We start from the raw sequence: 16,241 nt of genomic DNA, 5'->3' as shown, positions 1-16,241 counted from the left end.
GCTTAGTGAACTCTGTACATTGTTCGGTTCCGGCTGTAGAGCCCGCGCAGCAGGGCACTTGGGTAACGGTGAGGCGGCCTAGCCGCGGAAAACACCACTCTTCCGTTCCAATAAGAACATCAAACAGGTTCTCCCCACTCAGTGATACACCCACTGAGAATCCTGTTGAAAGTGCCCTAGTTATTGGCGATTCTATTACACGGAACGTGAAAATAGAGACACCAGCCACCATAGTCACATGTTTGCCGGGAGCCAGAGCACCTGACATCAAAGCAAATTTAAAAGTGCTGGCTAATGCTAATCGTAAATACTCTAAGATTATTATTCACGTCGGCACTAATGATGTTCGACTTCGCCAGTCGGAGATCACTAAAATTAACATTAAAGAGGTGTGTGAACTCGCAAGTACAATGTCAGGAGAAGTAATTTGCTCTGGCCCCCTACCTGTTCGTCGGAGTGATGAGATAGTTAGCAGATTATCATCACTCAATGGCTGGCTGTCTAAGTGGTGTCCGCAAAATAATATAGGTTTCATAGATAATTGGAAAAGTTTTTGGGGCAGACCTAACCTGTTAAAAAGAGATGGTATTCATCCCTCCCGGGATGGTGCTGCTCTTCTCTCTAGTAATATGGCACATAGTCTTAGAACTGAAACATGACAAACTGGGGCCCAGGTCAGAAAGCAGACAGACTGGCTAAACCGACCGTCTGCTAGCTGCCTCACGTTACAGAAGTCAGAAAATTCAGATAACTCTCAACACATAGAAACTCTTACACCTAGATATTTTCAAATAGAGACTGTGTCTGTACCCCGAATTAGTAAAAACAAAAAACTTCCAAACCCATTTAATGGTAAAAATTTAATTGATGTTCAACAAATAAAAAATAGAGATAATAATGCTAAACAAATGATAAAACTCGGGTTGTTAAATATTAGATCCCTTTCTTCAAAATCACTTATTGTTAATGATATCATCAAAGATAATAATCTAGATGTGCTGTGTTTGACAGAAACTTGGCTAAAACCGGACGATTACATTACTTTAAATGAGTCTAGTCCTCAAGGTTATGATTATCGACACAATGCCCGTCAGAAAGGCAAAGGGGGAGGTGTTGCTGTAATCTATAGTAATATTTACAGTATTAGTCAGAAGTCTTTCAAATATAATTCCTTCGAAACTATGGTACTTTACGTAACATTATGTAAGTTGACATTTGTGCTGGCTACTGTATACAGGCCACCAGGACACAATACAGACTTTATCAAAGAATCTGCTGACTTCCTATCAGAGTTAGTACTAGCTGCAGATAAAGTCCTTGTTGTTGGTGATTTTAATATTCATGTAGATAATAAAAAAGACGCATTAGGATTGGCATTTGCAGATATTCTAAACTCTATTGGTGTTAGACAACATGTGTCAGGACCCACTCATTGTCGTAATCATACTTTAGATCTAATATTGTCACATGGAATCGATATTGATGCTGTTGAAATTCTGCAGCAGAGTGACGACATCTCAGATCATTATCTAGTCTCGTGTATACTACATTTAGTCAAGGCGGCTAAACTGCCTCCATGCCATAAATATGGTAGAACCATCACTTCTACCACTAAAGATTGCTTTATAAATAATCTTCCTGATCATTTTCATCGCCTTAGCATACCAGACAGCTTAGAAGACCTCGATGTTGCAACAGAAACTATTGCCTCTGTCTTTTCCAGCACATTAGACTCAGTTGCTCCTTTGCGTTTACTTGCAAGATTGATAATATTAGAGAAAAAATAATAACCATGCAACCGTCTACTACAGTATCGTGTCAGATTGTGCATTGTAGTGTCCCTGAGGAAAAATTCAATTCATTTACTGCTTTAGGAGAGGAAGAATTGTCTAAACTTGTTAAATCATCAAAATCAACAACATGTATGTTAGACCCTATACCGACTAAGCTATTGAAAGAAATGCTTCCAGAGGTCATAGACCCTCTTCTCAATATCGTCAATTCATCTTTATCATTAGGATACGTACCAAAAACTTTTAAGCTGGCTATTATTAAACCTCTTATTAAAAAACCACAACTTGATCCTAGAGAATTAGTCAATTACAGGCCGATCTCAAATCTCACTTTTCTGTCAAAAATACTAGAAAAGGCAGTATCATCACAGCTATGTTCCTTTTTAGAAAGAAATGGTATCTGTGAGGATTTCCAGTCAGGATTTAGACCGTACCATAGTACTGAGACTGCTCTCATTAGAGTTACTAATGATTTGCTCTTATCATCAGATCGTGGTTGTATCTCTCTATTAGTGTTACTGGATCTTAGTGCAGCATTTGACACTATTGATCACAATATTCTTTTAAATAGACTCGAAAATTATGTTGGCATTAGTGGAATTGCATTGTCATGGTTCAAATCATACTTATCTGACCGTTATCAGTTTGTAGTAGTAAACGAAGACATGTCATATCGATCACAAGTTCAATATGGAGTACCACAAGGCTCAGTACTAGGACCGTTACTGTTCACTCTATACATGCTACCCTTGGGAGATATCATTAGGAAGCATGGCGTTAGTTTTCACTGTTACGCTGATGATACTCAGCTCTATATTTCTTCGCGCCCTGACGAAACTTACCAATTCACAAAATTAACGGAATGCATAGCTGATATAAAAAATTGGATGACCAGTAATTTCCTACTACTAAATTCAGAAAAAACAGAGATTCTAATTTTTGGACCAAAAACTTCTTCACGTAATAACCTAGAATATTGTCTAACACTTGATGGCTGCTCTGTTAAGTCTTCGTCGTCACTTAGGAACCTGGGTGTGCTCTTTGATACCAATCTTTCATTTGAAGGCCATGTTACTAGCATCTGTAAAACCGCATTCTTCCATCTTAAAAATATATCTAAACTACGACATATGCTCTCAATGAAAAATGCAGAACAGTTAGTTCATGCGTTTATGACCTCAAGGCTAGATTACTGTAACGCTCTACTGGGTGGTTGTTCTGCTCGCCTGATAAATAAACTACAGCTCGTACAAAATGCAGCAGCTAGAGTTCTTACTAGAACCAGGAAGTATGACCATATTAGCCCAGTTCTGTCAACACTACATTGGCTTCCTGTTAAACATCGTATAGATTTTAAAATCTTGCTAATTACTTACAAAGCACTAAATGGTTTAGCTCCCCAGTACCTGAGCGAGCTCCTAATTCATTATAGTCCTTCACGTCTATTGCGATCTCAGAATTCAGGCCAGCTGATAATACCTAGAATATCAAAATCAACTGCAGGTGGTAGATCCTTCTCCTATTTGGCACCTAAACTCTGGAACAATCTTCCTAGCATTGTTCGGGAAGCAGACACACTCTGTCAGTTTAAATCTAGACTAAAAACGCATCTCTTTAACCTGGCATATACATAACACATTACCAATTTCCAAATCCGTTAAAGGATTATTAGGCTGCATAAATTAGGTCAGCCGGAACCGGGAACACTTCCTATAACACCTGATGTACTCGTTACATCAGAAGAAGAATGGCATCTACGCTAATATTAGTCTTTCTGTTTATCCCGAGGTTCACCGTAGTCAACCGGATCCGGGCCGTATCCAGGTGAGACCAAGGACCTGCACCTTGACACGACCACAACGCAGCCCTGAAGTATCAGCAGAGATTGAGTCAACTAGATCATCCCCTGTGAAGGCCTCATCGACACGACAGCCACGACACAGTTCCTCAACAACCGTCCATACCGGCGTGATGAATACGATCCTCAATTGGATGGAACTGAAATAAATACTTTTAATGTTGCGATCCTATTGGACTTATGATAGCAACCTGAATTGTAACAAAGCACTGTTGGCCAGAGGAGAACTGGCACCCCGACTAAGCCTGGTTTCTCCCAAGGTTTTTTTCTCCATTTTAACACCAATTTGCCACTTGTCTGCCACCTGATGTCACCTGATGGAGTTTGGGTTCCTTGCCGCTGTCGCCTCTGGCTTGCTTAGTTGGGGACACTTGACTTGACATTTGATATTCAACAGTGCTTTGATCTGCCTGCATTGACACTATTCTTTAAGAGCTGCTGTGCAGCCAAACAATGTACCAGTTATCAATGTAAAGCTGCTTTGACACAATCTACATTGTAAAAAGCGCTATATAAATAAAGGTGACTTGACTTGACTTAAAAGTGACATGATGTGACATGTTTTTCACAAGCTGTTTTATTGACGTCTTTCCTCAGTTGAAACACAAATAAAGTGATTACATGAGACATGATACATTCTGGTAAGTTGTACAATATATTTCAACATACCTTTGATGTTCATTCATGTTTTTCGAGCTATAACTATTGAAGAGGAAGAAAAAAGCAGACCTGGCAACCCTGCCTTGAACTTGAACGGGTGATTCATAGGGTCAAAAAGAGCCTGCTTTAACGTCACTTTTTTTAATCTGTTAATGCGTTAAAATTCATTCTCCTTCAGCGATGCAGATATCATCTCTTCGCTTGATCTATGAGACTTGAAGCCGTCTTCACCTGCAAGCAGCTGGAATTCGCCGCTGATCAACTCACTGCTCTGCAGCAGTTTGGTCAGCTCGCCTCCCTGCTCACCGCCCTCTATTCTGCTTGCCGCTCTCTAGCAGCCGCCGCCTACGAGCAGCCTGCAGCTCTCTCGCCCGGCTTTCAGCTCGCCACTCAGATCGCCACTCTCGTGCAGCGCTGATCGCCCACTGCTTCGCAGCAGCCAGATCAGCTCACCACTCTCAAGCAGCTCTGTTCCCACACCGCTTCCTTGCAGCCTGGTCAGCGCTTCGCCCCCGAGCCGCACAGTGAGTGGGTATTATGTCTGGGGAAATCCCACGCAGAAGGCACGCTCACGGAAACGACCTGCTCTCATTGCGAGAGTATGAGTCTGGCCTCTTTGTGCTCGCGGATAGCGTTCTTTTCAGAACGTGACTCCGCCCCTCGCGCCCTCTCGTTTTCTTCCTCCCAGGAGCCTGTGAGGAAAAAACAGCGGGGCAGAGGATCTCAGCGCTCGGATGAGAGTGAGCTCATGTCGGCTCAGGTCCCATTTGCTTCACTCTCTCCACACAGAGAGGCTTCCCCCGTCCATTTCTCCCGCCCAGACCATGCCCCTCTGCCATCGCGAGCGACCTGGTCTTATTCGGGGGATCTGATGAAGAGCCGCTGGGTGACAGCATGTCCTTGGCGGCTTTGGATGCCGAGGAGTGGTCGGGCTTGCTTCATGACCCCACCCCCTTGCCGTCTTTGGAGCCGATTGACGCCAGGGCATCCATCAATTCAGAGCTCACTCGCGTGCTGTCAAAGGCAGTTGAACAGCTCGAATTGGAGTGGTCTGCGCCTGAGGAACCCACACGCAGCCGCTTAGAGGAGTGGTTCCTGCTTGAACGCCGCCAAGCACCTCCTCAGCGGTCAGCACCCTTCTTTCTGGAGGTCCATAATGAGCTCACAAAGTCATGGCGCGCCCCCTTCTCTGCCCGCTTGCATCCTTCTGCCTCTCACGCTCTCACCTCCATTGACGGTGCTGGGCAGAAAGGATATGAGAAGCTGCCTCCTTTGGACGAGGCTGTGGCCGCACACTTGTGCCCGCCCGCTGCCATTGGATGGAAGTCGAAGGCCGCCCACCCATCCAAGCCCTGCCGTACCACCTCGGCCCTCGCTGGACGGGGCGTACACCTCGGCCGGTCAGGCAGCTTCAGCATTGCACTCCATGGCGGTACTCCAAGTGTACCAAGCAAAGCTCCTCCGAGACCTGGATGAGGCTGGGCATGACTCAGCCACCTTCAAGGAGCTGTGTAGCGCCACGGAAGTGGCACTACATGCCACAAAGATCACGGCTCAGGCAATTGGGCGTTCAATGGCCAGCCTGGTGGTGTTGGAGCGCCACTTATGGCTCAACCTGACCGAGATCAAGGACGTGGACAAGGCTGTCTTCCTTGACTCGCCCGTCTCCCCCACTGGTCTCTTTGGCCCTGCTGTCGATGGTCTGGCCGAGCGCTTCACAGCGGCACAAAAGCTGCCCAGGCCATGCGACACTTTCTGCCGAAACGCTCCAGCTCCTCTGCTTCGAGCCGCCCTAAGTCAGCGCCAGCTCAGCAGCAGCCACCCAAGGACAAGCCACCAGCCACTAAGCCTGCACCATGGCCTGAGCACAGATGGCGCTCTGCTAGGCACCACCCCCCTCCGATGCGACAGGGACCCCGGCCTGATGTCGGGAAGGAGGTTAAGTCCTGACGTGGCCGGACCACCCTCCAAAATGCCTCACCCAGCTTTCCTATCACCCCGCTCAGTTCCGGGTGTTCAAGAAAGAGTGTTTGTTGCCTAAAAGGAGCGTGTTTAAATGCCCTGGCAGTGCACCGCTGTTATAGTGGATATAATAAAAAACAAACATACTCAAAAAGAGAGCAAATTTCCTCTTCCACCCCATACACGCACCACAGTCCCTTACAGTGACCAATTCAGCCCCTCGCCACACGGGCCAAGGCCTGGCAGGCCATCCCCGGAGTGTCAGCTTGGGTGCTGAACAAAGTAAAACGAGGTTATGTACTCCAATTCGCTCAACGGGCCCCATTATTCAACGGCATGGTCCAAACCTCTGTGGAAAGCAAAGATGCGCATGTCCTGCGTTCTGAGGTAAACACCATGCTGGCGAAAGGAGCCATAGAGGTGGTTTCCCCAGCACTGAGCGAGTCAGGTTTTTACAGCAGGTACTTCCTCGTCCCCAAAAAGGATGGTGGTCTCAGATCCATCCTCGATCTCAGACATCTGAACAAGGCCCTGATAAAGCGCTCATTCAGAATGATCACTTTGAAGCAGATCTTCCCGCAAATACGCCCGGGAGACTGGTTCTTTACCCTGGATCTGAAAGACGTTTATTTTCAAATCCAGATAGCCCCCCATCACAGGCAATTCTTGAGATTCGCCTTAGAAGGGGTGGCATATCAATACACGGTCCTTCTGTTCGGGCTATCTCTGGCTCCCTTAACTTTTACGAAGTGCATGGATGCGACTCTCTCCCCTCTGAGACAGATGGGTGTGCGCATACTGAACTACCTTCGACGACTGGCTCGTTCTGGCCCAGTCGGAAGCGGAGCTAATATCCCACAGATCTATCATCCTCAACCACTTAGAGTGCTTGTGGCTCAGGGTCAATTTTACAAAGAGCTTGTTATCTCACAGCCAACGTGTGTCGTTCCTGGGGATAATTTTAGACTCGACCCATATGAGGGCCGCGGTCACTCCAGAGCGTTCTCTGGCCATTCAGCAGCTCGTAAAGACCTTTACGCCCCAGGGCTTCTCTGCCGCTCAGAACATTTCAGAAGATGCTAGGTCTAATGAGTTCAGCATCTCTGGCTCTGCAGTTGGGCTTGCTTCACATGCGCCCTCTGCAGCTCTGGCTGAAACCACGGGTTCCGCCCCGAGCCTGGCAACATGGTCGTTGCTCACTCAATGTGAACCAGGCGTGTGTCACAACCCTGGCCCCCTTTGATGATAGACAAGAGGAAGGTCGTCTTCACAGATGCCTCCAAGATGGGTTGGGGAGCTCTGTGCGACAACCGTCTGGCCTTTGGTGCTTGGAACGGCCCGGAAAGCGAGCTACATATCAACCGCCTGGAAATGATGGCGGATTATCAAGCTCTCCAGGCTTTCCTTCCTCTCCTTCATAAATCGCCAGGGTGGTCTCTCTTCAAAGCCCCTCTTCACTCTAGCGAAAACCATCCTAGAGTGGGCCCAGTGCAACCTGCTCTCATTGAGAGCAGCAAATGTACAGGGCGTACTGAACATTGGGGTGGACATGTTGTCCCGGAGCAACCTTCCCTCAGAGGAATGGTCACTCCACCCCCGCTCAGTCCAAAAAATTTTGGGCGTCTTCGGGAGGGCAGAGATCGACCTCTTTGCCTCAGGAGACAATCATCACTGCCCAGTATATTTCTTGAAAGCCAAGGGCACGCTGGCCCACAACTGGCCCAGGCTCCTCCTTTATGCTTTTCCCCCGATCACGCTGATTCCCCAAGTAATCAGACAAGTCAGGGAAGGTGCTCACAAAGTCCTCCTGGTGGCTCCTCTGTGGAGGACCCAACCATGGTTCTCTGAGCTATCTCGGCTATCGCCCATGGAGCCATGGCCAATTCCTCTGAGACGGGAACTCCTCTCTCAAGCGAGAGGGACGATATGGCACCCCAGACCTAAGCTGTGGGACCTTCATGTGTGGTTTCTCAATGGGAGCCTGCAAGCCTCCCAGAGATTGTCTTAAACACTATCTCACAAGCTAGAGCTCCGTCTACAAGACGTCTCTACTCTCTTAAATGGGCCATCTTTGCCGTCTGGTGTACAGCCCGGGGCGAGGACCCATTGACTTGTGACATATCCCAGATATTGTCCTTCCTTCAAGACGTAATGGATGGAGGCCGTACTCCCTCTACCCTTAAGGTCTATGTCGCAGCTATAGCAGCCTTTCACGCTCCTATAGCGGGGCAGTCAATAGGGATAAACGACCTTGTTGTTTGCTTCCTGAAGGGATCCAGGAGGTTAAATCCCCCTCGTCCCCTCACGGTTCCTACCTGGGACCTTTCTGTGGTTCTTAGAGGTCTTAAAGGTCCTCCCTTTGAACCAATCCAGACTGCTGACTTACGGCCCCTGTTGCTGAAAACTGCCTTACTGCTAGCTTTAGCATCGGTTAAGCATGTGGGAGATTTACAGGCACTCTCTGTGAGCCCCTCGTGTCTTGAATTCGGGCCTAACGACTCCAAAGTCGTCCTGAAACCGAGACATGGATATGTCCCGAAAGTCCTGTCTACCCCCTTTAGGGCACAGATGGTCGTTCTCTCCGCTCTTCCTCCTTCTCAGGATGAACAGGAGTTGAACCTACTCTGTCCTGGCAGGACCCTGAGGACTTACATTGACCGTTCCACCTCTTTTCGTCAGGCTGAACAGCTTTTTGTCTGCTTCGGTGGCCGCACAAAAGGTCTTCCGGTCACGAAGCCCAGGCTTTCCAGATGGATAGTCGACGCTATAGCTAGGGCTGAACGATTAATCGCATTTGCGTTAATATCGTGATTTGACAAAATGCAATTTTTTTAACCGCAAAGGCTGCGATTACACGTCACGTGACACGCAAGAGTAAAGCAGTCTGCAGAGGAAGCATCAACTTAGCACGCTACGCATATGCCTGGCCTACAGAAAAGCACAGTGTATGTTTAATCTATCTAATATTGTGTTGTTCATACTATACAATAGAGATGGCAGAAAAGATTCTCTCTCTAACGATTCTGAGCTTAGTTTTTAACCACAGATGTGCGATGGCGCTGCATGTGCTTTAGAAACTTATTCTGCTTGCTTCTAATTGCTCTCTCTCTCTCACACACACACACACACACACCACTCGAACCATCCACAAAATAATCTTTAATAAAGTTTGGAAAGGTTGAAACGAATGTGCACTGTGAGAAATGCGTGCTTTGCTTACGCTTGCAGTGTGTCGTCTCAACCGCCGTTATTTTCCTTTCAAATATTCTACGAATGCTGACTCAGTTATGCGTTATGTCAATTTCAATTGCTGACGTGCGCTTTGTGAAGAGTGCTCGCGTGTGCGGCTGTGCGCAATTCCGTTTAAGTGGTCCCAAATATGGGAGCATCTCAAAATGCTTTTATGATGCGAAATTAATGTAAACACAGTCAGTTATGTCTTAAGGGATCAAACAGACAGGACAAACCACATCTTATATTTCAAAAGAGATCTGTGCATTAGTGTGAATGCAGCTTATTAGATCTCCCGCTCTCTATGATGTCATCATAATAATCAACAGTAAAGCTGAGAAAGAGAAAAATCACAGCTCTTGAAAGGAAAATGTTCAGATACTCTTAAATACTGAAAGCACTATTTGTTTATTAGGCCTACTTGTAATATGTTTTTTTCCCCCCTTTTCTTTTTTCCCCTCTTTATTATTTACTAGCTTTTCCCCCATTTTCACAGACAAGGCTTAAGCTAGTCCCAGACTAAAATAAATGTTTGAGCTGTTTTAACTGAAGGCAACTTGCACTGACATGTCTTAAAATATATGAGTGCCATTGTTTTGTCTCAAGATGCACAGCAGTAATGTTTATAAAAGCTACTAGATGTCCTAATTAAACTAAGGCCTGCCTTATATTTATTTAAAATTATTAACATGCAATTGTTTCAATTAAAAATTTAAATGTGTAATTATTTTAAAATGTACTTATAATTACATAATATTATGTAATTAAATAATAAAAAAGTTTTATTAATAGACTAATCAATAAGAAAAAAGATCAAGAATCATTTTGAAATCGGACTGCAACTCCCAGAATCGGAATCGAATCGTGAGGTGCCTAAAGATTCCCACCACTACAATGATTTATTGCTTGTCTTTGTTGAATAATACAGAAGATAAAGAGCTTAAAAAATAATTGCATATTAAATCGCAGTCGCAATATTGGTAAAAATAATCGCAATTTTTTTCCAATTTTTTTTTCCGATTATTTTCCAAAATCGTTCAGCCCTAGCTAAAGCACTCGCTTACTCCTCCTTAGGCCTTCAATGCCCTTTGGGTGTAAGAGCGCATTCCACGAGAGGTATGGCCTCCTCGTGGGCGTGGTCCTGTGGCGTTTCCATTGCTGACATCTGTGCGGCGGCCGGCTGGCCTCACCGTCCCCATTTATCAGGTTTTATAATCTAGATGTCCCTGCGCTTCAGACGCAGGTCCTTTCTGCATGAGCCTCCCTGCTGTGTCCAGCTTATGGCTTTCCATTACAACCCTGACCACGTCTGGTCGTAACTATGTTCTGTGCCCTCTATATGCACCCTAGGCCCCTCTGGTGCCCTAATTTATGGGCTTGGGAGGATGAGTGTTTCAGTCCCCGTTGTCTGGGCCATCCTGTCTTATGAGTATCTGTCGTAAGCCCTTTTTCAAGTGCTCTGCCCCGATGCTCGGTCGTCCCCCTGCGTAGCATGGCGTGATTGTACTGTCCCCATTGTCTTATTAATCAATATTAATTAATAAGACGAACGACGCAGTACTCGTGTAGTATCTAAGGGAACCGAGGTTACGTTAGTAACCGAGTACGTTTACACTACAAAATATGGCGAAATGCAATACTCTTTTTTACAATTATCTTATATAGCCTAGCCGATTTAATATGATGGACAGTTTAAGGAACCCACCCTTGTTATACTTAATAAATAAAAATAGTCTTCTTAGCCCTCTAATGTGTTCCCTGCAACTGGAGTATTCTGTCTGAAGCGCACAACTGCATGAGCTCGTATTTTGGGTTAAGCTGCGCTGCTGTGACATTGCGGAAAATAGAATAGAAACAAAATGCAATAGCCTTTTTGCCCGTTATTATCAGTCTAAATGAATCTACTGCGAAATATAGGAGCTTGTTAAAACTTAAACGTGAGATTTTACTGGGACGGCGTGTTCTTTATTAGCCTACCGTTCGTTTATTTATTTTTCGTTCGTCTTTTATTTAAATAGCCTATTCTTTACTGTGTCAGTAATTACTGTGCTGCTAATTTCTGATTTGGGAGCGATTTGTTTGTCAGAAAAAATGTTAGCCTACCTTTTTAAAAGTATTGCTCTGTTTTATATCACTAGTGCAGTGTCCGTTCTCGTAGCATATAAGCCCTGCCCGCGTGAGGCGCGCCGCTTCCGGCGCTGTTCTGTAGTTTATTAAAAGTTTATTAATTCTGAACGTGTTCTCGGCATAATCAAAATGCAAACAGGCAGACAGACACACAGAGATTCCTGCTGTAACGCGTTGTCTACGAAGCATATAGGGATAACGTTAGCTCACTTAGTTATTGATACCACACAGACTTAACAGAGGCGATTGACATTTCACAGCTGGCGCTTTATTCCCCATGAAACACGTGTAACTGTCCATCGCAAATGTTATGCCGTCTACAGCATTACTTAATAAAGAAAATAACTTTAAATGAGCAACAGAAAAATAGAAATAACCCGCATACATGCGGTGCACGAGCCTTCGACACAAAAAAAAATGGTATTCGGATCAGCCCTAGTGACCACGGTACCAACTGACCGCTGCAGATTCAATTGGGCATTGATAGTGTTGCCATGGAAATGCATAATTCCCAGTCCAAGGAAGTGAACAGGGAAAAAAAAAAAAAAAAAACAATGGCGCATGAGCCAGAAAACATATTCAATATTAAAAGGTGAAAATGAAACTGCCACCCTCGATAACCATACATAACCTCTTGTAAGATGTTGTATTGTCCAGATAACTGTATTTGAATCAATGAAACAAAACAAAAATAACTTGTGGTAGCATTTGTGAATACCAGTACCACATTAATGCACTATTCAGAGTTGACAACATAAAATCTATTTCTGTTAGCTGTTCATGAAAAGGATTGTGTTTTCATAATTTCTTTCCAGTACTTCTATCATTTCCACTGAAATTCATATTTCATTCAATAAGCAAACCTTATAAACATTGAAATGTGTTTTTCAAATACTGTGCCCACAGTGTCAAAATTATCTGTTTGAATTATGAACAATTTAAAAACTTACCAAACTGAAGGTTAAGTGGTAGCATTGCATACAAAAGGGAAGTGATACGATCTTAGTTCTGTCTGATGCATGAATTCCTCATTTATCAGAAATCATGTGCAGAGAATGTGTTAGAGATCACGTTGTCAGTCATCTTTTACTTAGGTAACATTTTAATCTAAGGTGACATAGTTACAAGTTACTGCATGATGGGACGTTTGACACCGATGCTTCAACGCTTGCATCTAAAGAAAAAGAAAAAAAAGAAACATCTCACAGTGAAGCGCTGTACAGGAGCTTGATTCGTTTTGCCATAACCACGTGATCTGTGACGTCCGAAGCTTCGTTTTCGCACAAAACCACGTGACTGTTTCTTATTATTTCAAAAATAGCGCGAAGTTGCGAACCCCTTGCGCAGGTTTTGATAGTAATTCGGTTCTCTGATGAGAATAATTCATAATACAAATGGTAACACTTTACAATAAGGTTAACATTAGTTAACATGAACTAATAATGAACTGCACTTATACAGCATTGATTAATCTTTTGTTAATTCCACAATGTTAATTTCAACATTTACTAATGCACTGTGAACTAACTTGAACAAACAATGAACCACTGTATTTTCATTAACTAACGTTAACGAAGATTAGTAAATACAGTAACACATGTATTGCTCATGGTTAGTTCATGATAGTTAATACAATAAGTAATGTTTAACTAATGAACCTTATTGTAAAGTGTTACCATACAAATAAATATTAATGTGTAGTTTTGTGCATGTTCAATTTGTATTAATTCCCAGTTCACAAGCATTTCAACTGATCATTACACAATAATCTTCATTTATTTTGATCATTTATGCGATGTTTATCAGATGCTACGATCTTTCACAGACATCTCCGATGTACGTATGCTATCTGGGTTGCCTATGAACTCATAGGTTTAGGACTAATTAAGGCAAAAGCTTAGACGAATAAGGCTGCATCCATGTGTTGATCGAAGCAGATTCATAAAAACTGCTACAGAACAACACTAGTGTACACAAGTTAATTTGTCCCATTTATTTATTTATTTATTTCATCAATTTTATTCTCAGACTCATTTATTCATATTGTGTAAGTTCAATGACACTAGAAATATTTATGCAGACTAGATACTTTTATTATTTTATGGTTTTTGTAGCACAAACTGATTATATGAAACAATCAAATAATGACTGGGTCGTCTGGGACGCAAAGGCAACTTTTCCACCCTTTGACCACAAGATCATTAGTGTGCACCGTCTTGAAAAGCTTCGAGTGATGAACCATTTTTTGGCACATATTGATGAAAGCCTCAAATGCTTCAGAAAGCCTCGTTTTCCCATCACTAACTTACTATTGTAAGAACAGTAAATTGTAAATACAGTGCTAGCCAATTTACAGAAATTAATTACAGCTGTAATAATTACATGCAGGGATTTAATAAGTAGGCTATAATGCAAAACATGTATGGACACAATAAGTGCATTGTATCAAATGATTCATTTAAATGTTAGTACATAGTATGTTATGTTCATAGGGACATATGTTTATTTTTGTTGCTGGTGTAAGATGCAACGCTTTAAACAGAGAGGCCGGATAGCTTGCCTGAATGTTTGTAGACAAGTGTAAGCAAAGACTCGTATCTGATATTCCACAGTGGTTCTTTATAATCAGCGTCGTTGATCCCATGCACACATGGGGTAGTTTGCAAAACACTCCACTAACAACTGCGTTACTGAACAGAAATAAAACAGGGTAAAGAGCAATATAAACATGCTTTACATGCATACATGCGATGTTCACAGCTCGCGCTCCTTCTACAGACTGCCCACTCATCAGTGAGGGAGTAAGAGAATGTGTTCCTAATTCTACCTAATTCTACTTGTTACAGATTCCCCCCTGTCAAATAAAGGCTGACCCCAGACGTACACAACCAAGGAGCATTACTGTTTCACTTAACAACCATACATACATGCCACAGTTGAAAAGCTGTTACAGGGTGAGAAAAAACAAAAACAATGCACAAACAATACAGTCCTACAAGTCCGCACATTGCCCTTAAGTTCAATAAAACAAAACAACTGTGTGCAACACCCACATATGGAATACATTTTTGTGGATTTTTTTTTTTTTTTTTTTTTCAAAAACATCAAACCTTGAACATTTGTCAATAAACAAGTGACAATCAACACCTTTGTTTCACCATGAGTGAAAGGGCTGAAAATTTACAACGTGAAACACACCAACATCTCCAGTATCAACTTTTTCCAGTCTGTAGTTAACTTCAGACAGTACTTTTGAGACCCTGCATGGACCAAAGTATACTGGAGCCAGCTTGGCTGAATAAAGTTTGCTATTGCATCAGACTTTGGGTGTGTTTTCACTCTAACTAGATCATCCACAACATAAGAAACTGAACGCCGTTTTAGGTCATAGTATCATTTCCTATATTTTTGTCCTTCCTCTAGAGCTACTCTGGCATGATCATGAGTATCTTGTAAGGAAGACGCTGAAGTTCTCTGGGTATGTCACATCCGGGTTATCCATTCCATCAACATTCGGTTGTGTGACCAAATCAAGTGGAGTCTCAAGCTCACGTTCATATAACATCATTAACGGTGACAGGTCTGTACTCTCATGTGGTGCAGTACGAAGAGCGAAACAAATCTGAGGTATGTATCTGTCCTATGAGGTGTGTTTGTCCCCCATATATGCACGAATGGCTGTTTTCAAGGTACGGTTCACCATTTCCGTAGCGTTTGTCTGTGGGTGATATGCCGTAGTCAACCTGTGTTCTGTACCCAGGGTGGCCACCACATACTCGAAGAGGTTACTCACAAATGGCGCGCCGTGGTCTGAAATCAGGTAAGTCGGTGCACTGTGTCTGGCAAAGATTTCGCTCAGACATTTACTTGAAGCAACTTGCGCTGTCGCTGTTCTGACTGCATTTACTTCTACCCACTTTGAGAAGTAGTCGACAAATGCAAGAATGTACTCATTTCCATTCTGTGTCCGAGGGAGAGGGCCCACAAAGTCTACTCCAATGTATTCCCAAGGCTTTTGTGGTTTGATTGGGACCCGCTGGTTTCTTCTGACATGGCTTTGTCAACAGACACATGGAACATGAGGTAACGTGTCTCTTCATGTCCTCTGCCATTGTTGGCCAGTGGAACCTAATCTTTAGCCTGGTCAATGTTTTGGTAATTCCGAGGTGGCCGGTAGTAGGGTGGTCATGGTAGTACTTTAACAAAGTACCTCTGATGGAGGTAGGCACGTAAAATTTGAGCTGTCTCATTGGATGTAGTCCACAAGTCACTTTGGAGTACTTTTCATCTACATCCTTTTTTCCAAGCACTCTTAAGGGCACGTAAAAGATCACTGACCACCAGGTAATTTTCCTGTAATTGCCTCAACTTTGCTTTGTCTGTCAGCACGATTGAGGACAGGCTATGGAGATCCATCCCCCCAATGATTGCATAATCTGGCAGAATGTCTATTGGGGTAGCCTCGCATTGAATTGGGTTGCAGGACAAAGCATCTGGGACCTTGTTTTGAACACCTGGCTTATGCACAATACTAAAATCAAAGTCCTGCAGGCATAAGGACCATCTCGTTAGATGTCCTAAAGGGCTTGGGCGGTTCATCAGCCATCTCA

The 16,241-nt window shown here is 43.6% G+C and overlaps 1 protein-coding gene and 1 long non-coding RNA gene across 7 annotated transcripts in view; one reads left to right on the top strand and one right to left on the bottom strand.

Annotated features, from left to right (window-relative positions):
* haao (3-hydroxyanthranilate 3,4-dioxygenase) overlaps window positions 1-12,867 on the bottom strand; it is a 52,586-nt gene extending 39,719 nt beyond the window's left edge. For 2 of the 6 annotated variants that reach the window (XR_007933210.1, XM_051917048.1), the window contains exon 1: window positions 12,582-12,852. Coding sequence is in view for 5 of the 6 variants with exons in the window: in XM_051917048.1 (XP_051773008.1) it covers window positions 12,582-12,606 (25 nt within the window). In the remaining variant the exon portion in view is untranslated. Of the gene's footprint in view, window positions 1-12,581 lie in introns of all 6 variants that reach the window. The other 4 variants (XM_051917050.1, XM_051917046.1, XM_051917049.1 and 1 more) reach the window with 4 other exon arrangements.
* Window positions 1-16,241, top strand: part of LOC127524958 (uncharacterized) — a 302,506-nt gene that overhangs the window by 201,399 nt on the left and 84,866 nt on the right. The gene's annotated exons all lie outside the window — the stretch shown is intronic.

The sequence above is a fragment of the Ctenopharyngodon idella genome, chromosome 13 (genome assembly GCF_019924925.1).
Source record: "Ctenopharyngodon idella isolate HZGC_01 chromosome 13, HZGC01, whole genome shotgun sequence".
Taxonomy (NCBI): Eukaryota; Metazoa; Chordata; class Actinopteri; order Cypriniformes; family Xenocyprididae; genus Ctenopharyngodon; species Ctenopharyngodon idella.
This window is presented reverse-complemented; position numbering and strand designations above follow the sequence as displayed.